The 21,385-nt window shown below is 47.5% G+C and overlaps 1 protein-coding gene across 1 annotated transcript in view; it reads left to right on the top strand.

Annotated features, from left to right (window-relative positions):
• LOC144102395 (uncharacterized) overlaps nucleotides 1–19,004 on the top strand; it is a 34,070-nt gene extending 15,066 nt beyond the window's left edge. Inside the window, exons 5-7 of the mRNA XM_077635678.1 lie at nucleotides 7,033–7,216; nucleotides 13,542–13,680; nucleotides 18,846–19,004. Of these exons, the coding sequence (XP_077491804.1) occupies nucleotides 7,033–7,216; nucleotides 13,542–13,600 (243 nt within the window). The 3' untranslated portion in view covers nucleotides 13,601–13,680; nucleotides 18,846–19,004. The remainder of the gene's footprint in view (nucleotides 1–7,032; nucleotides 7,217–13,541; nucleotides 13,681–18,845) is intronic.
• Nucleotides 19,005–21,385: the final 2,381 nt, after the last annotated feature.

Here is a 21,385-nt window from a genome sequence, read left to right on the forward strand (position 1 = left end):
ACCGCTTGCCCTAATAGTGTCATCTGCAGCGTCCCAGATGGACGGATGGAAGAAATCTTTATTTGCGACAAATTTAAAGTGTACTGCACCCTTACGGGTCATGGGCGCCGTGGTCGATCCTTGGTCCAGGATGCCGCACTTGACAGCTGCCATCGTGGCTGGGCGTACAACAAATCGTTGCGCTGCCTCGTCCTGGCTGGTCAGCAAGTGCTCTCACTGCGTCAAACTCGGGTGGTCTATTCGAGGCTCTAAGTCTGTCTTAGGGCAGGGCCATGTGACATGCTCTAGTGTAGGTTTACCCTGGTACCACGGACATTCGTCTACATATTGTGTAGGGAAAATCTTGTGTAGTTTGGCAGCTTCGTGTATGTATCGGGTTGTAGTCTGCGCCAGTCTACCGCCTCCTCTTTGGATAGCCTTTTGTGTAGGGCTGAATAGTGTTTCTGCCTGCCCCTGTAATGATCGAGTATGTCTGAGCATGCGGGGGTAACAGGGTCAAAGGTGCCCGTGGTGCAAAGTGTTCAGTATGCTCGGTTGACGTACCCTCGAGCTAACTCGTCTGCCGCCACGTGGCCTCTCATCCCCTCATAGCCAGAAACCCATGCTATATTATGTTTAGTGGTGTTTACGTCCCTTCTCGTCTCTTGTAGAATATGGTTGGCGATGCTGTCGATCTTGCCATTTGTATAGTTTCTGCGTGCTTGTTTAGAGTCCGTCACTATAGTGAGGTTTTGGCCTCTTCAGCTGCCTCTGTGCTTGGGTTGTTTATCGTTGCTCTAGTTATTTCTTTCCCTCCTTCGTCTGTTACAACGGAGAACTTTGCGTTGTATCGGTGCTTTGCTGCGTCCGTGTAGACTACGCTGTGATTGTCGCTGAATTCCCTGCTGAGTGCCCGGACTCTGGCTTGCCGTCTTTCATGGTGTATATTGGGGTCCATGCGTCTGGGTATGGGTCTTGCCCGGATGTTGTTTGTCTTCATTATTAATCTATTTCTTTTCTTTTTGTGTGCTCAGGGGTAGCCCTAAATTCTCCATTAGGCGTGTTGCCGTTCTGGTTTGAGTGAGTTTGTCTAGTTGCGACCTACGTTGCGCTTCTCGTAGTTCGTCGAAGGTGTTCGATACTTCCAGTGCCATTAGCTTTTCAATTGGTGTTGACAGGGGAAGTTTGAGCGGCGTTTTGTACGCTTTGCGTACTATGGTGCCGATTTTCAGAGTCTCTTGCTTGCTCATTTCATGGTAGGGGAGACTGTACGTTACCCTGCTCGTGACGAGACTGTCTATCATGTCTTAGAGTGTCCTGTTCTCTCATCCCCTTCTTTTTACTGCTGACTCTTCGCACGGTTCTGGAGACTTGCTCTGTTGTATTCTTAAGAGAGGCGATGGTTTCGCTACATCGTCCTGTGTTTTGCAGCCACATTCCAACCTCTCTGACATCCGTTTTCTTAGGTATTGTCTCGCTTCCGAGTTTCAGGGTTATTTGGAAGCCGTATTTTCGTGTACCTTTTTAAAATCTCACGTATTTTGATTTTTCTGCTGAGGCCGATAGTCATCTGGTCCTGCGTATTGTCAACTATTGTCTATCGCTCTTTGTAGCTGCTAGGGAGCCTGTCGTCCACATTGTTATGTCATCCGCATGCATTGCATAGCTGATGTTTTCTATTTCGTCAGGCAATTTCGTGAGTCCTATCATCGCTGCGTTGAATAGTAGCGGTGATACTACTGAGCATTGCGGGGTGCCCTTGTTTGGAACAGTTAAGCTTTCAGATCTTGTGTTTCCGATGCCTATCGTAGACGTTCGCTCCGTCAAGAAGGTTTTGACGTGTCGGAAGGCTCTGTTTCCGTTGTTTATGTTATTGAGATGTTCCGTGATGGCCGCATGTCCCACGTTCTCGAAGGCTCCCTTTACGTCGGGCGCTAGTACTATGTGTTCTTCGCTACTTGGTATTTCAATGAGGACTGCCTCCTTTCATTGTAGGAGTACGTCTTGCATGGACATCCCCTGCTGAAGCCAGGCATGGCATCAGGGTAATATCATTTGTCGTCCATGTAGTTTGCGGTCCTTGCATTGACACTCTCTCGTATATCTTCCCTAGGCAGGTGGTCAGGGAGATTGGTCTGAGGTTTTCGATTTGGAGTCTTTTGCCCGGCTTGGTTATCATAATTACCTGCGCATGTCTCATTCCGCCGGAACGATTCCTTTTCTCCAGATTTCGTTTAGGTACTTGGTAAGGTCGACGATGACCGTGTCCCGCATGTTTCTAATGGTGGCGTTATTTATTTTGTCCTTCCTGGCTGCCGTATTCTTTTTGGCTTCCCTTACGGCTGCCCTTACTTCCTCCTGGGTGATTGGCCTATCCATCTCGGGGTTGTCTTCTCCTGTGTATTCTTGGTCTTGCATTGGGTGCGTGGCTTTGCCGCAGCATTTCTCCCTCAGTGCCTGTGTTGGTTGGTCTGCCGTTCCGGGGAAGGTGTGGATTAGTCGTTTCATGAGCTTACCGCTTTCCGCTTTGGTTTTTGTTTGGTCTATCCAGGCTCTTAGTATATTCCAAGTTAGGGCCAAGCCTAGTCTTCCTCTAAGTGTTTCCGTAAACTGTTGCCGGTTTTGCGTGGCGATGTTGTCTGCGTGCTCTGATGCCTTCTTGGTTAGTTCGGCGATCTTCAGTTTGAGTTTCCTGTTGTATTTTCGCTGCCTTCATGTCCTGATAAGGCTTCTTCGTGCTTTTCATAGGTGAAGAAGGTGGCTGTCTGCGCCTGGGATTTGTTCCGTGCGACGATTCCGGGCTTTCGTCATGCTCGGCCAAAACGGGCAGGTACAGTTGTTATTACTACGAGAGTAAATTTAACCTTAATATGCTAGCTAAGTGCGCAGTTTCTTGGCAAAGGAGCCAGCGGACGAACCGCGGGGGGATTTTAACGCGATAGCGTTAGAGTAGCCGTTGTGGCGAGAGCCCAGGGCCCGGCGGCTTGACGACAATTCGCATTTTCCAAGAGGGTCGGGACCTCACAGCCACAGGACAATCGAAGAAAGAAAAGCAATTGCGCTTTAGATGAAAATTGTCCACCAGGGACTCGAATCTTGGGTCTTAATCGTGGCGCGCTATTCCTCGACCACGCAGGAGTTAGGGTTGAGTGCGATAAAATGTATTGCGTGGGTTCAGAGTGAAATAAGAGCATGCAGCAATGCATATAATAAATTAATGTGACCGAATAACGTCAACAATTAGTGTCGAAAATTAGTATAGCATATGCGCACGAGCAACCGAAAGCCGCTTAACCAATCGTAGCGACGGAACCATCAGCCCGGGGGAGTATACGCCGCGGCGCCAAGAGATGGCGCGCGAGATGCAGCCTGCGATTGCACTCTTAAGCGACTTAAAGAGGCTCTGAAACACCTTTCCAGGAGAGCGCATAAGCTCCCCAAGTCACTGAATTGCGTTAGTCATGAACACCTGATGCAAGTAATGCACTTCTACATGCAGCAGAGAACCCACAATCACACGCGAAAGTTGCCGAGCACTTTCTGTCGAATTCTTCCTGCACACTGCATCGCAGGCTCCTGCATATAATAGCTCAGAGATCGCTATTTGCTAGATTCTTCTTAGACGTCAAACAGCTACCATGGCCGCGGCGAGTCAGGAAGCTCCGCCCCGGTGGTGGGGCAGGCGGAGCAGCGCCAGAGGAGAGGGAAAGGCGCGAAGTCAATGAAACTGAAATTTTGACTAGTAACCTCCACAAAGCACATTGAAAAATTTCCTGCCCGCGGATATTCGGGAAGCGACGTCCTTTAACACCCTAGCGCCCTCAGAGCCCCTTTAAGTGCCCCTAGAATTTTGTTTTTTATTTAGAGCGAGATCTACACTCCTCGGGATACAACTTCCGATTTCGATGGGGCTGAGACAATGACCTTCAATGTATCTGAAGGTCAAACCGAACCTAACTACATGCTGGTATGATCATGTGATCATATGTCTATGAACATTGGGTACCTCACCTTGGCTTTGACATTCGATTTGGGACAGTAGGCACCAAATCAGCAGTGAACATCATGCCTCACAAGGTAAAACCGAACTTAACTGCATGGTGGTCTGACCATATGATCATATGACTATGACCAATTCGCAGCTCACCTTGACCTTGAATTTTGATTTGATACAAAGGTACCAAATCAGCAATGACCTTCAATGCCTCACAAGGTAAAACCGAACTTAACAGCATGGTGGTATGACCATGCGATCATATGACTATGACCTATGCGCAGCTCACTTTGACCGTGACTTTTGATTTGGGACAAAAGGTGCCAAATATACAATGACCTTCAATGCATAACAAGATCGAACCGAGCTTAACTGAATGGTAGTATGACCACGTGATCATATGACTATGACCATTGGGTACCTCACCTGGAGCTTGAGATTGGACTTGAGACAGTTGATACCAATTCGACAATGACATTCAATGCATTACAAGTTCTAACCGAACTCAACTGCGTGCTAGTATGGCCCAAGCTATGGTAGTGTGGCCATGTTACCATTTGACTCTTACCATTGGGTACCTGACCATGACCTTGACATTTGAGACAGTGGAGACTATGCGTAACATGATTCGGTCGCATAACTAATTTCAAGCCACGCTGAACCCACCCATTTTTTTTAAAGTTGACACAGGACAGTTGCTTACCGCTATGTACCAGTGGTATGTGTGGGCCTCCGTGAGGGTGGCCTCGATATCTTGACTGACAAGGTGTCATGCGGTGAAGCGAACCTAACAGGACGAGCAGTGGCCGCACCTGGCGTGCTTCGCTCATTCGCTGCAGAATTCGTTGCGAGAAAAAACTACTAATTTTAATGAGTGATCAGTCCATTTATATTGCACTGGTAATTGTGTTATAAATATTATTATAGATAGTGGCATTAGTTCCAGGTAACCGTCCGCTGTGGCAGCTGTGCAAACACAGAGGAAGGAAAGAATTTAGGAAAGGGCGTCACGTCACAATTTCGGAAGCCGGAGCTGACGGTCCCCCTCGCCAGGTGACCGTCGTCAGAGCGCGCTTGCGCATGCGCAGCAGACAATGTCGCGACGCACCGATTCGCCGCAGCTGACAGATGCGCCGATGATGCAGAAGATGCCGCTACGCCAAGGGCCAAATACTATAAGCAGCCCTTGCGAAAACAGACTTTCCGCGCACTTTCTCTCTCGCAGCTCGGATGGCGAGCGTCGTGGGGCTAGCGAGGGCCTTTAAGCTTTCCTTCCCTCATGGATACGAAGCAGGCTAGGCCTATAGCAACGCATAGTGAGCTGTGGCCTGTGCATTGGAGCAAGAAGCGCATCTGTAGCGTGGGCACATTGTATTCATGATTCCAGGTTGCAGATAAGCTTGCCAATCGCCGTAAAAAAATGTACTTGATTGGTGCAGTGGGTTGGCCATGGTTATCACTGAAGAATTAACACACAAATAATCCACTAAACCACATGAATACTCATTGATCGCCACTAAAGCAGGTAAATAGCTACAAATATCTAGGTGTAACCATAACTAACAATCTTTCCTGGAATTCGCACATAGATAACATATGCCCTTCTTCGTTTAGAGAGCTATGTTTTCTGAGGCATAAACATAGAAATTTTTCTCTCAACGTAAAACTATTGACATATAACGCATACATCAGGCCAAACCTCGAATATGCTTCGAAAGTATGGGATCCATTTACTAAACATATATTAGACTGTTTAAGATATTCGCTTTTTCCGCGTACTATATCCGATCGAAATCATGCTATGGCGTGGTTTAGTTTAGTAACATTTGTCACTCTTTTCTTAGGGATATTTAGTTTGACTGTGTTCTGCATATTTCTGAACTACTGTTATCAATACATGACTGTCTTGCTTAGACCCTGACAAAGGACTGCTGTATGTACTAAATAAAAAAAATTAACCCTTATATATCGAATTATAGATATATCGATATATTTCGTGATCCTTTTGAATTTCCATACATCTGGGTTATATACAAGGCGATACGTATGGATTATCGTGGCCGATAGCCTACCCGATCGCAAGTAATCTGGGTACGGGTGCATTTGGGGCAGTCGAGGCTGAGTCACGTGAACCATAATATTTCTCGGCTGATCTCTGTTCCTCAGCACACTCAATAGTAAATCCAATTTTTGGTATCTTTTAATAAAATTCTGTGCACCCTGATAAGCATCGTCGCCAACATGCGCCTTACACTATTTAGTGCTCTGATTTGGCGTCTATTTAGACTACTTGCAACATCTGCCTGTGATTGGGCTAAAAGGCGGTCGTACCAAGAAATACAACAGGCATTCGGGTAACATATTACATCTTTGCCGACTCCATTAGCATGTCCGCTAAGGTGTCACTGGCAGCCGGTAGTTATACATTTTTCTTCAGCGTCTACATCGTTTTGGAGAACAGATAAAAGTCTACGAAAGCGAGAGGAACTGTAGCGCTTAGCAAAGGTACCGCCTTCTGGTGCCAAAATAGGGATGCAATTCGGGTTCTTCTACCTCTTCAAGACTGTGTGTGATACCACTTGCGTTGACTCGTGCAGTCATTATATCAGTCAAAGCAGAGCCGGTGGTAGTTTAGTGATTTTGGCTGTTCTGCCTTCACTGCTCGCTTCCATCTTTGAGCGTAGTTTTCGCTATTCCTTGGCTACAGCGCGACAGTCGGCATGCAGAGTAAAGGACCCAATGCAGCTCCGTGTATTGTGTTGTGTCCTTTACTCTGTGTGCTGCCCATCGCGCTGTAACCGTGAAATACGAAAACCAACGCACGGTGTTTCTTGCGGAGACCACGCGGATTTGGAGCCAGCACCAGGAGGCGAGTAGCAATGGCACCACGTTCAACATAACATAACAAAGCGTGTTTGTGAAGTGCCCTGTAACAGTGGAGCCTGTAGTAATTTTGCCTGTATAGTGTAAACAGAGAACCCCGGCTGTGGCATTTCAGGGAATACTCTTGTATGTATTGTCATTACCGCGGCTGACGGCTATTCTGTGTCGTACTGCAGGCGACAGCTCCGGTCTCCCGTCAGGCTCAGGCATTGCTCGATGCCGACGGCAATGGAGGGGAAATGGGGCAGCAGCACAGCGGGCTCGTAGGTGCCGTGCCTTCGTCACGTGGGTGTGAGCTGCGACGCCGTCGCACCGACGAACCGCCCCGTCTACTCCGCAGGGAAGAGGTGGTGGTCGCAGGTGAGAAGAACTGGTACCAGAGTTGTGCTGTTTACTGGCCCAAGCCCTTCGATGACGTCGTAGTTATGTAACAGACAAAAAATTACAAACGCTTAATTGCATGTACGGGCAGGGATATTAAAAAAAGTTGGTTTGTTGTATGGGGGTTTAACGTCCCTGGCTACTCAGGCTATGAGAGACTCCATAGTGAAGGGCTCCGGAAACTTCGACCGCATGGGGTTCTTTGACGTGCACTAAAATCACACAGTACACGGGCCATTAGAAATTCGCCCTCATTGAAATGCGGCCGCCGCGGCCGGGATAGAACCCGCGTCTTTCGGGCTGCAAATTGTGGGTTTAACGACCTGAAGCGGCACAGTTTAGACAGTGATGTACGCCATAGCGGAGGGAACACGCGCATTTTTGCATTTGGCCTTCATCGCAATGCGGCCGCCGCTGCCACGATTCGATCCCGCTCCCTTGGGATCAGTCGCCGACAGCCAAAGCCACTGAGCCATCGCAGAAGTTCATTGATATGCGCTAGCAACTTCGTGAAATGATTAACGTAGTGACGTCACGCGCGATGCCACGACAATTCTGTTTATGTTTTGGGAACCTTATCGAGTCCCTTTTGGTGTGAGAAATTGTTTGGACACGCACAGGGGCCCCTTGCTGCACAACGCGTGTGCGGGCAGCATCCCGAGAACGTTTGTCGTCTACTCGATCCGTCGCTGCATACGTGCAGCGTTCCGAGCATGCGCCTCGGCTTCATCCATTGCATTCCCGCAATGCGACTGGTACGTCTGTCCTGTAGCCGCTGGCAGTTTTCATCATAACTGATGCGATCGCAAGTGCGGAGATGGAGGCGCACCGCTGCTAACCTTAACAAAAATTGTCTATAGACAATTATTGCTTGTTGTAATTCCCTGCCTATAGATATTTCGTTTTGTCTATTCATAGCCTGCAGACAAAATATGCAAAAAATTTTATGGCCACAAATATATAGATTATCAATAGACTGTCTACGTGATTTGCATTGCCTATAGACGGTTGTCTAGGTATTGTATATAGATTGTCTAGAAGGTGTCTAAAGAAATTTTTGCGAGGGTTAATTGCGGCTCCATCGAATCATGCCACCAATGGTGAGCGAGAGACTCCTCTCAGGAATATCTCAGTGTGCACGCAGCTGTTTCACCCGAGTGCCGCCACGTGTATTCTCTTTTCGCCGCCTTCACTCTCTCCCCTTCTTTGCCTTCCACCTTCCTTCTCTCTCTCTCTATTTCTGCCCCTTCCCGTACGGAACGGGAGAACTGTGAGAAAATACCGGTGAAATGCCGGGTGCAACTGCGGAAGTGCATTCGCACTCAATCCGGAAGCACTTGTTGACGAATTACTGCACCTTTCCTCTCTAATTTTCATATACGGATAGCTTCCTGAATAGAGGATGAATTTTATCCAGGCCGTCTTGTCTTATATATTCTGCTGCTTTCCTTGGTCTTTTTTTCCCCAAGCTAAATTGGACAACTTAGAGAACGTATCTCCTAAGTGGGACGTTCTTGTGGGCCATTTGGTAGATTCGAATAAAAGGTAGAACTGCGCGAATAAGACCGGAGAAGACAAAAATTAACCGTTTTCGTTTCTATGTTTCCAGGAATGTATTATTCGCGTAGTTCTAGCTTTTGATTCCTCCTATCTACGTGGTCATGTGCGAACTCTATGGTTTGCGCATCTCTGTATATATCAGTGTAGGCTGATCAATACAGTAGTGCGCTTTGTTACCTAGACGAGCCTGGGCCTGTATTATCCATGTGAAGTTGGCTCCGCAGACGCCTGATGCATAAACCATCGTTCAGCAATTCGACATTGCCCGCGCACACGGGTTGCTGAGAAAATATGGCGCACGTTCCCAACAACGGACGCATCCAAAGAAAGAATAAACAACCCTCGCTGTCATGTCTGTCAAGTTTGACGGCATCCAATTCAGGACATTTCCTCCCACTTCGCAAATGGGGACGTTTTTTCCAGTGATGCTTTTTTTCCCGTAAACCAGGCACTGCCGTATGAGTAAACGTCCCCAGGTGGCACTTCAACTGTCCCACTGCACAATCAAAAATTGCCGTTGTCAGTCACTTCGGTCGCGATAAGCGCGAGACAACAATCTAGACGACTAGAGGCGCGTTTTTGATAACCTTCGTTTCCTGGATGCCTCGTATTGCTTTCGTATTCTGCTTAGCTTTTTAGCGCTCATTTGTTCATTCTCGCAGCCGCCAGCACGTCACGTGATAGCTGGGATGTGAAAGGCGACCAGGTTTGCAAGGCTGTAACCGCGCGCGACTGTTTCTACGGCGTTCGAGGTTGTCGTAGGTGATTTCATTGCTTCATCTCGTAAGTCATTCGTCACCTTTAAATTAGGCGCAGCTCGTGAGCGGCGAAAATTCTGTTCCTTCGGGATCGCCGAGCACACTTGGTGCTTCCGCCGTCGCCGAACGGTTTCTGTCTGGGGCCGCGAGATCGGCCAGTCAAGCATTCATCTTTGGCGCAAGCCTGCCCTCTTTCTTCTCGACTCCCTGCCTTCACCACTACATGACAATATAAGAACACCTCAAACTGCTGAAATGGCAAATTTTAATATAGCTGCGCTATTTCTTGTCCTTTGCCTGTAATACTTCACATGGTAGCCAACACACACATTGCTTGGGTACTCAGTCTAAGGAAGCAGTGCTCTACGGACGGAGAACTGTAATAACATTGCCAAACAAATTTTGAAAATTTGCAAATCAGAGCCGTAGTTTCAAACCAAAGAGGTCTGAAGGTTACTGACATGCTGTTTAGTACTCATAGGTTGTTAAAAATGCAAGGCATTTGAAACGCTTAGCTAGGCGTACTCTAACTACAATGTGAAGAGAATGTGGATAAACATTGTGCGTGCGGCCGCAGCTGTGGCCAAGCGGTTTGAGTTTCCATCCCGTATGCGGGGGGGGGGGGGGGGGGGGGGGAATAATGCGATGGTCGATGCCCAGTGCCTCCGGGTACCCGCCACCTGCTTCCAATGAGTAAAAGCTTTCGCCTGGCCTGGTGGTCTGCTTATGTGGGGTGGGGGTGAAATAGGTCTTGTGCCCCAGAGTGCACCGACAGTATATTGTGACATTGTGCACTTTGGTCAAAGCGTTCCTTGCACCATATTCCGCGAACCTTTGCACTGTTGTTCATTCTTCAAAGCTGCCAACACGCGGATTTATCTTTTTGTTTGCGAAAAGACGCGAACAGATTTATTTCGATTGATAGCATCCAGGCGGACCCGATTGTACGTTGTTCCAGAATGCTGTGGAAACTTTGCACGCCTATCTGGGAAGTTCGCTGTCAGCTTTAAACTGAGCGCGGCTGAGAGCGGCGGGCATTCTGTTCGACGACCACCTAGCACGCTTGTTGCTTTCGCCGCCGCCGAGTGATTCAGTCCATTGTCGGCTGTTACGACTCGGGTAGCGGCTGCCCACAGATGACAACCAGTTGTCGTGGGGAGCCGGCTAACTCGAACCCGGGCTCCATTGCGTAGCGTTTCCGAGCCTTTGGGCTGAGGAAAGGTGGAACCTGAAGTTTGGGAAAACGAGAACAAGCGGGTTTAATGCCTGTTTGACGAAACTTATTTACGCATGAACAAAAGAGCAAGGAGTCAAAAATTAAGTGTTCATGTGCCGAACGACTAGATGAGCCTTGTGACAGGGCGCAGTGCAGCCCCCTGTACTGTGTAGTTTTAGAATTACTTTTCGCTGTTTCCTCACTACTGCCTGCACTCGCGTCACCAGTACGTGACAATATAAATTAATCTGCGTCCCCAACGTTATGCGTGCAGGTACTGCAAAAGTCTGAGCTGCAGCGTTGTCGCCTGGAGCACCGCTGATCAGAGAGATTGAAATCCACGCTCAGATGAGGTAAGTTTGCTCGGTTTACGACCCGCATTGGCACGAATGGGCTATGAGTGTATGTACCTCCTAACACACTAAGTCGTGCTACATTCTAGCTTGAAGATTATCCTGCTCCTTGTGTACTTTAAGGCCATTAGCTATTAAGGCGAAGAATACCGGTGTACAAGTAGCAGTCAGGACTGCCATTATCCAGATTCCGGTGGACACCTCAACCACGCCATGAGGGAAGGAGAGAAGTAGGGAATGAACGAAGGAAGAGAGAGAGGTGTACCGTATTGGAGAGCTTCGAATAAATTTCAACCCCGCGGGCTTATTTAAAGGGCAACCTGGTTTTCTTTAAACATTGTGAGTCGATAACAATACCGCATTGTTTAGAGCCCCTTTTATCCGGCAAAAACCGCTTTTGAAAATACAGAGTAGAAGAACTTTAAAACTGCAAAAACCGCGAAATCCAAATTGGATTTACATCAAAAGAGATGTCACGATGGACGAACCTGTGACGTCACGAAGGCTGTCGGAAATTTTTCGTGTGCGCGTTGATTGGCTAAACTGGTGTTTGTAAGCGACAGCTAAGGTTATTATTTGTCTGAAACAAATAAAAACAAGCTGGAAAGTGTGTACTCCAGGAAGTCCAGAGCTAATATCGAGCGGGACTCAGACGCGCACTCTGCGGCATTTCACCTCGCTACTTTAGGCGAACGTACGCAGTCAACACAGAGGATGGGTGCTCGTGTCTCGACCTATGCCATGACTGGTGGCGTCGCAACACGCCTCTGGGACCAGCTCAGTGTTGCTTCCTTTGGTCGCTTGGATATGGTCTCTTGCCTGCCAGGGAGCACTGACGTTTTTCTGCCAGCCCCGCAGTCTCCATACGCGGTTCAAGCTCGCGTCAGTCGCATGGAGGAACAACGTCGCCGAAGAAGCTCGGGGGAAGGACGACGCTTGTAAGCGAGCGGCCAGACTCGCAAGGGGCGCAGCGGAGAAAGGGCCGCTGCGACCCTTGGCGTGCTTTACTTACAAGCATGAGGCATTCATTTACTTGAATCTTTTAGAATTCGCGACAAACGGTCCAGCTTCACTTTAAGAAACCAGTGCATTCGCTTTTATCAGCGTCAGTGTTGTTGCCTATTTTCAGGATTGTATTGTTTTCACTAATGACTCAGGAAAATACTCAACGTGAGGAAGATAGGGAGGCGCAATAATTGCGTTGGCATTCTTTCTTTCGCGAAAAAAGGAAAGGAGACCGTGAATAAGGCCCTCTTTGAATACATCGTGTCCTTGTCTCTGCCTAATGCTTTTTAAGTGACAGTTCCTGTTCTGTGGTTTCTTGTGTCTTCTCGGCTCGCAGTGCCTGTTTTTGAATGCTCTTTAACATTGACGAATTTCAAAAAAATACTCTAAGTTGTTAGCAGTTTGATCATAGTGTAAATTGTGTTTCAGATTATTTAAATCTAGATTTAGAAGACATATCTGCCCAACACTATTATGCGTACTTTCCAGTACAAACCTAAGACCCTCAAGAGATCTTACCATTGATCTGGTTCATTGTTGATTTTTAAGGTGTGTAAAAAAAAGGCAAAACACGAAGGTAGGCAACAGGACGAGGTGCCGCTTACAACTACGTTATTACAAGAAACGTGCATATGTAGCTTTCATCGGCACATGCCCAGACAGGCCGCCCAAAGATCGCAATAGACATGATGAAGCACACTCCAGGCATCTCTTCTCAGCCTCGTAAAATGCAATCGAAGTGTCCCTTACGCACTGGTTGCCTATCTTTTTGATAGAAAAACGCTTCTAGCAGCCCCCTGACTTTCATGTATTTATTTTTACCGAGAATTAGTGCGCCTACCCGTACGGCGCGGTTCGGGTGTCCGCCGAGATATGACAGTTACTGCGCCATTTCTTTTCCTCCAAAAGCCAAATTTTCATTTTTATTTCAATGTAGCATGGCCCATAAGTACAAGAATCGCACCTATTAATGTGCTTCGGTAAATGCGTAGCTTCCTTCATTTGTTCCATATTTCGCTCACGTTCCTTTGCTTGCTCATTGACGCACCGTCCCGTTTGTCCCATGTAGCAGTGGTCGCATGACTGGGGGATTTCGTAAAGCACCTCTTGAGCGGTTTACGAAATCCCCCTGTGCGAGTCCCGTACTGCACTTACGTAGGCATTCTAGGTAAAGGTAAATACACGAGAGCTAGTGAGCTGTTACAAACATGCTTCATCTTCGTGATCGTGACCTTTGGGTTACCTGTCTGCGCATGTGCCAATAAAAATTATGCATACATGTAAGTTCCGTGTGCGTAATAAACTATTTGAAGATGGCGTTTCATCCTGTGTTCTGCCTTCGTCTTTTCTCGCTTCTTTTGGACGTTAAAAAGCAAGGACTAAGACTTGTTCACTGTGTGGTTCCCTTGCAGGCACCAGAATATTCTGGAACTGTATAATTGGTTCCAGGATGACACTCGAGTATACCTGATCCTGGAGTACGCTCCAAAGAGAACGCTCTTCAATAAGCGAGTTGAAGAGAAGTGCTTGAGCGACGTTCGTGCAGCCACGGTGAGTGTTTCTGCGCTCCCCCACTTTTCATCGTGCTGGCCCTCCTCATCACACAGCCATGCCATTTTTCCCAGGCACTCCTCTAATGTTATGGCAAAAGCTATCAGGCCCATCTGCATGGTTTAATGATATGGTGTGATTCTGTTGCCGAAATACGTTGTACGTTGAATAACAACCCGAGGAAGGGCTATGGAGTGTTTAGTATTTTTAGGATCCACAATGAAAACGCTAATTAAATTTCGTTGAGGTTGTAAATAGACGCTAATGAGAACCAGGCAGTTTTTTTTTAAATAGCGTTGACAGTCAAGTACAACCCGCTAGCGGCTCTTTTGAAAAAGTGGCTAAGATATTTCATATTTACTCCGCCAGGCGACCACATTTAGCGGCGTGCCTATGAAGCTAATGATGCTAATAACCTGTTTATTACACGCGATTGATTAGTACTGCTGGAAAGGTCTTCTTCTATCGACATCAACCTATAGTAACCCGTTTATTCTAGCTTGGAACTGATCTTCAGAATATGTGAAGATATTTGAAGCTTGTGGGATAAGTGGAAGCAGTATGTTATGCGGCAGATTTTCAGCAAAACGGGACGCAAGAGTTAATGACAAGAAAAAAGCCTGCTGAGGGCAATAGGCCTCGTTGAAAATAGACAAAAACTATGCCATGACCAATTCTCTTTGTTAATGCAGTTTGCAAATAGGGACTGGACTCTCAGCTCGAATACGGCTTGTCAAGGATATTTGAAATGAAAAAAAAATGACAGACCATTTAACGTGGTTAGGCCAAATGAGACACAGGTGCGTTAGCACTGGTTGTGCTTAGTTTAACTTCATTACGCTGGAGCGGTAATAAGGTAATGGCCATTTACATGGAAATGTGTTGAGTGTCGCATTGGGTTTAGCGGCACATAAGCTTCTATGGCTGTCATGCGCCAAGCTCAACATGCGGAATTGGTCATTGTCTACATTCCATTCATAGATCGCTGGGAGCCCTCTTAACGCTCCTAGCACAGTGGTGCGGGGGTCAAGCGATGCGCCACTGCCCTGCAATGGCAGGTGCTGCCACCGGTGCGGCTTGTGAGAGCCAGGTTTCTTTGCCCGAGGAACATCTCTCGACTAGCCATTAACGGAACTGCCGCCTACCAGGGCGGGCAGTTTGCTCACAATCCGATTGGCAGACTTTGATGCTCTCCAAGGTCACGTCACGTGGGTGTTCCGAATAGCTGCCTACACCCTGGTGGGTACACACAGGCAACCGCTAAGCGACAGAGAGGGAGCTCTAGTGCTAAGGCACTAAAAAATATAGCGTCATGCGCTGCCATGCAGGTTTGCTTTGCACGACCCACGTGCAGGAATGCGTCTGGCTGAAACGAATTGAGTCCGTGCACGACACTGATGGAGTTCAGTTGGATCCGAAAAGAAACCGGGTGAACAAGTGTTGGAACAGTGTTAGATTACGTTTGTGGTTTAGGATGATGTATATCATAGCGTGTGTTCAGTCAATGAATGTGTCTGGAATGTCTGCTATGGGAAGTGTTTCAAAATATTGAGCGAAACACTAGGAGTGGCATTGCAGCGCTATGAAATGAAACATTATGTGCAGCTCACTTATTTTAGAGTGGTGCTTGCCAAGTAAGTGGTGGGAATATATAATCTTCACTATTTCGGAACGATCCTTTCAGCAGAGGGAGTCAAGTCTGAGCATGTTTCAGTAGTAACATAAGTTAACAATTCGCAGTAAAAGATGACATTCGCGGTGGAAAGAAGCAGAACACGTTCCATATTGCAGCGAAAATGGGCAGCTGTGGAGCCTTGATGCAAGATGCCAAACAATTATAAACCTGAATAAAGAACCGGAACTTGTCTCTTTTTCACTCATCAAGGAAGTGGCAGCAATCATTATTCGAGACCACCCGGGGCGTCAAGGTGACGCGCGTTTTAGGATATTGCGTGGTCCTACACTCTAAACGCGAATAAGCCTCTGTAGGAGTCAAAAAAGGAGTAAGCTGCACTTTTGCGCTCTCTCTCTTATGTGCAGGGTAACCTGATGAAGTCCTGGAGTAATTTCGATCACTAAATGTGCAGAATGCTTGTGCTCTTGGCAAAAAAGGCATACGAAGCATCTTTTCCACCGTTCTTTTCGCTTGGCCTAATCGTTTCACCGGGGCCATGCTTTCTTAGCGGTCTGTGACAGTGCCTTGGGCTGCTCTTTTGCAGCGAAAGCTACACTAGGCTATTCAGCCGCGCATTTCGGATAAGCGTCCCTAGTCACTGTTGCGCATGCGCCAGTAGTTCCACCGGGCCACGAGTGTTCCGCCGCTGCGCCGCACCGTGCCTTTATTCAAAATCCCCCGTTTTCAGTTTTCATTTTCCTCTTCCTTTTTTCTCTCCCTCCCTCCTTTATTCCTTCCCTTACGGCGGAGTTCAGGTGTCCACCTATATATGCGAGACACTGTGTCATTTACCTTTCTCAAAAATTGGCTGTGGTCTAGCTCTGGTTGAACCTGGTTGAATTGCGAAGGACGTTCGGCCCGTGGTTCTTCTGTTTCCTCGGCACGTCGTCGTCTCATATTTTCATTCCGTGTAGCACGACTAGACTCACCTTCTAATGTGGCTTGCTTAGCTGCTTCGGCTTCTCGTCGTTTTCGCGATCGTTCTTCTCGTTGTTCCTCTGTTTCCTGGGCACGTTGCAGCCTCTTTCTCTCATTCTTCCTAGCTTGCTTAGCTTTCGCCTTAGAATTTAACCGTTCCTAAGCAGTGGAACAACTAGATTCAGATATAGACTCTTCGGCGGTAACTTGCATGGCGAGAATGATCAACCAACGTGTAGCGCACCGCTAAATATCCCAGTGAAGCCGCCACAGAGCGAGCGCAAGGCGAGGAGGTCGTCACATCAACTGAGAGACCAACTGTTTGCTAATGCAGCGGCTCTAGGGGGGGGGCACGGCATACGCGATGAGCGGTTAGCCCTGGCATAGGATTGCTTTCAAAATAAAAACCGAACAAAACAAGTGAGTCACCGGCGCACATTGGGTTCATTGGCGTTGACAATGTTGCAGAGGCCGTACATTTTCTCGAAAGGAGAGGCGCAGAACTGGCTCGGATCCCTGGGTCAGCGGACACCTCAATCTCGCGGTTTCATGTGCGTGGCGTTGGTGTACAACTGCAAAAACCTGCTTTGATTGCTTTCTGCACACTGAACAGGCAGCGTGCGCACTCTGCTCCCTGGCAGGTGGCAGTTAATGGTTGATCGCGACAGGTTGCTGGTCACGAAATGAACGCTGCGGCCTATCGCTGCGATACCACGTGTCTGCCACAAGGTTGCCAGCGCTAATTCATTCAGCCCACATCTTTGTCTCACCACCGCCACGGACATCAAAGCGCGAATGAGGCGTCCACTGATGCAGGGAGCCAGTTATGCGCCCTTCCTTTCCTCAAAATCATCGGCGTCTAGAATGTTGACAACGCCAATGAACACAACGAATGCCGACAGCTTTCGCTTTGTATATATCCTGGATTAGCTCTGCTAATCCACATCCATTTTGAAGCTGTAGCTTTCTCAGCGAACGGTAGCGAACGTTGTCTGATTCTCGCAGCGGATGGTCGCAAGACACCAGCAACCCCCGGCGGAGCCGTCGTCTGCAGCCACGCAGTCGTGTGGAATGCATGCGTCGCGTATTGGGGCAATTGGCAGCCGGGAGCGAGCAAGCGACCTGCGAATTCCACTGCACCTACAACGGGTGAGGATTGGTTGGCGGTTTCAAACTTGATTTCTGTTTTTAAAGAGACAGAGAATTTTGGTTGTGAGAGCTCTCGTTTCAAGGATGTCCAAGAGAACAGCTAACTCTGACCGTCACTTGGAATTTGTTGAGTCCGGTGGCCATATGTATGATGTAGGACACGAATTCATGCGACTTTGGGGTGACGATACGTATATAAATTCAGCGATGTAATAGCTGTCTGTTCAATTCTTGTCAGTGTGTCTCTACAGGCCGATAGACCTGAGTTGGAGTGAATTACATTGACAAAGTAGTGATTTTATCGCCGCATTTCTATGCCTTCAGTTGACAGTGTTGCCTAAACTCGTCTTTGACGTCACGGTCACTGCTGGGCATTTGAAGCCTAAGCGAAAGGACGGGAGAAGAAAAATTGAACTTAAAATTATTTACCGGGCGCAAGAAATTTAGCTTGGTTATGCATATATATTGATTTATCATGCATCATTTAAGAGAGGAAAAAAAATCGCAGGACAGTTACTTCTGCGTAATGCGAAATTCAGCGAAATTTGTAGGCGTTTAATCACTTGACCTGTGGTGTAGTGATCACGTGAAGCCGCCCTACACTGGCAGGCGGCTGTTCCAAAGAGAGCCTCCCTTAGGGTTACGCGACCCACGTTGACTGCCGCAACTTGTAGGCGCCAGCGCACCCAACGGTTGGTGGGTGTACTGGCTCCCACCATGCTTTCTCTGTGTGGTTCCTTTGTCTCGACAATTTTGTACGATGCAGCTATATCAAATTTATTAAGCAGGCACGCATGAATGTCGTTCGCCTCAGCTGCCTCGAACGACATGTCGCTTGTGCTTGGCGCTTCTATATTCACTGCCTGTGATATCGCTCGTGTTGAGTCATGCTGTCATTAAGGCAGCTAAATTAGAAGATGTTGTTTTGTGATTGTTGCTGCTCGGTCATTACCACTCGCTACCTTCTTTGAGCGTAGCTTTATTTACTCCGTGGTTGCAGACCGACTGTCGGGATACTTAGTAAACGACACAAGGCAGCTCCGTATGTTTTGTTGTGTCGTTTATTCTGTGTGCTGTCCATCGCGCTGTAAGCATGGAATACAAAAACCAACTCGCCCAACAAGTTTGTAGATTTTTTAGCAGCGGTCGACGCGGCGGAAGGTTCCGAACGGTCTTTCTTGCGCACACCGCTCGGAGTTGGAGTCTCATTACAAGAGAAGTAGCAATGACACCACGTGGAAGAGAAAATACAAAAAATATTCAAAGTAACAGCACGCTTTCTGAGGCGCCCTGTGAAAGTGGGGCCAGTAGTAATTTTGCTAGTAGAGTGTAAACAGAGGACACCGGCCCTGGAAGTTTAGGGAATTCTCTGGCATGTATTGTCAAGTACTGTGGCTGACCGCCATTCTGCGTCATAGCGCAGGCAACAGCTCCGGTCTGCCGTCATGCATTGGTCGATGCCGACGGCAATGGAGGGGCCTGGGGCAGCAGCACTGCGAGCTCCTGCTGCCATGCCTTCGTCACGTGGGTGTGAGCTGCGACTACCGCCACGCCTACTCCTCAAGTTGCCGGCTGGAAAGAGGTGGGTGTCTCGGGAGAGGAAGAGGAAGGAATGATAACCAGAGTTGCGCCCGTGATTGGCCCGTGCCTTTCGATGATATCGCAGTTGTTTATGAGGCAACAAAATTTAAAGGTGCACTTAGGTCTTCTTAAGCGTTTCGAGTTCCGCTGTATCCTGTGTTACTTAGTAACGTAAGTATTTATCGATTTTAGTTAATAAATTGAACGGTCAAGTAATTTGTCATTTATTCTTTATTTTTTTCGCCCTCATGGTCTGGTTCCTCACCTATTATTATTAATAATTAAATTATAAGTTTTATTAGTTAATTGTTTTCATTATTGTTGTCCGTTAATTTCTGAAAGAATTACCTGTAATACACCAATTTCGTCAATTACTCCGAGTATTTGCCGAAATTAATTGAGTTTAGCGAAAAATCCGCACCTTTTATGCGGTCCGACGGAGAAACATTCGCGGACAACAAGAGGTGAAAACATATCCGTTACAGGCATTCATGCATTACAAATTTTGAAGTGCTAAGCACTGCACCGTAACGCACAGAGCTCTGCGAAAGCTGTTGCCATCTTGCTGGTTGTCTTTTTAGAATGTTTAACGGCTACAGTAAAACTTAACTGCACTTATTATCACCACGTGACCATATGACTACGACCATTCGGTTACTCACCTTTACATGTTATTTGAGACAGTAGATACCAAATCGACAATGACCTTCAATGCATCACAATTTCTAACCGAACTCAACTGCGTGCTAGTATGGCCCAAGCTAAGGTAGTGTGGCCACGTTATCATTCGACTCTGACCTTTGGGTACCTGACCTTGACCTTTGACCTCAACCCTTGACCTTGACATTTAATTTGAGACAGTGGAGACTATGCTTAACAGAATTCGGTCAACTAGGCTCAAGCCTCGTTGAACCAAGCCATTCTTTAAAGCTGCTGCAGTGGAGTTGCATGCCGCTGTAACCAGTGGCATATGTGGGCCCCTGTGAGGGTGGCCTCAATCTCATGACTCACAGGCTGTCATGCGGTGAAGCGAACCTAACAGGACGAGCAGTGGCCGCGCCCGGCATGCCTCGGTGCAGAATTCGTTGCGAGAACAAACTGCTAATTTTAATGAACGATCAGTCAATTTATTTTGTACTGGTAATAGTGTTGTAAATATTATATAGGTAGTGGCTATAGTTCCAGGTAACCGTCCGCTGTGGCTGCGATGCAAACACAGAGGAAGCAAAGAATTTAGGAGAGGCCGTTACGTCACAATTTCGGAAGCCGGACCTGAGGGTCCCCCTCGCCAGCTGACCGGCGTCTGAGCGCGCTTGCGCATGCGCAGCAGACAATGTCGCGACGCACCGATTCGCCGCAGCTGACAGATGCGCCGATGACGCAGACGATGCCGCTACGCCGTGGGCCAAAGACTATAAGCAGCCCTTGCGAAAACTGACTTTCCGCGCACTATCTCTCTCGCAGCTCGGATGGCGAGCGTCGTGTGGCTAGCGAGGGCCTTTAAGCTTCCCTTCCCCCATGGATACGAAGCAGGTTAGGCCTATAGCAACGCCTAGTGGGCAGTGCCCTGCGCATTGGAGCAAGAAGCGCATCTGTAGCGTGGGCACAATGTATTCATGATTCCAGGTTGGAGATAAGCTTACCAATCGCCGTAAAATATGCTCTTGATTGGTGCAGTGGGTTGGCCATGGTTGTTATCACTGAAGAATTAATACACAAAAAATCCACTAAACCACATGAATACTCTTTGATCGCCACTAAAGCAGGTTAATAGCTACAAATATTTAGGTGTAACCATAACTAACAATCTTTCCTGAAGTTGGCACATTGATAACATATGTCATTTCTCGTTTAAAAAACTGTTTCCTGAGGCATAAACCTACAAATTTTTCTGCCAACGTAAATCAAGTCAGATATAACGCATACGTCAGGCCAAATCTGGAATATGCTTGTATAGTATGGGATCCATTTACTAAACTTACATTAGACTGTTTAAAGTAGTCACTTTTTCCGCGTGGTTTAATTTAGTAACATTTGTCACTCTTTTCTCATGCGTATCTCTTTTGATTGTTTTCTGCATACTTCTGAACTACTGTTATCAATACATGCCTGTCCAACTTAGACACTGTTAAGGGTCTGCAGTGTGTACTAAATAAAAAAAAACATTATATATCGAATTATGAATATATCAAAATATTTCGCGACCCTTTTCGAGTTCCGCACACATGGGTTGTATACAAGGCGATTCGTATGGCTTGTCGTAGCGAACGGGGCCTACCCGATCTCAAGTAATCTGGGTACGGGTGCATCTGGGGCGGACAAGGCTGAGTCACGTGAACCAAACTCTTTCTCAGGTGATCTCTGTTCCTCAGCACATTCAAC

Source organism: Amblyomma americanum, chromosome 8, assembly GCF_052857255.1.
Source record: "Amblyomma americanum isolate KBUSLIRL-KWMA chromosome 8, ASM5285725v1, whole genome shotgun sequence".
Taxonomy (NCBI): Eukaryota; Metazoa; Arthropoda; class Arachnida; order Ixodida; family Ixodidae; genus Amblyomma; species Amblyomma americanum.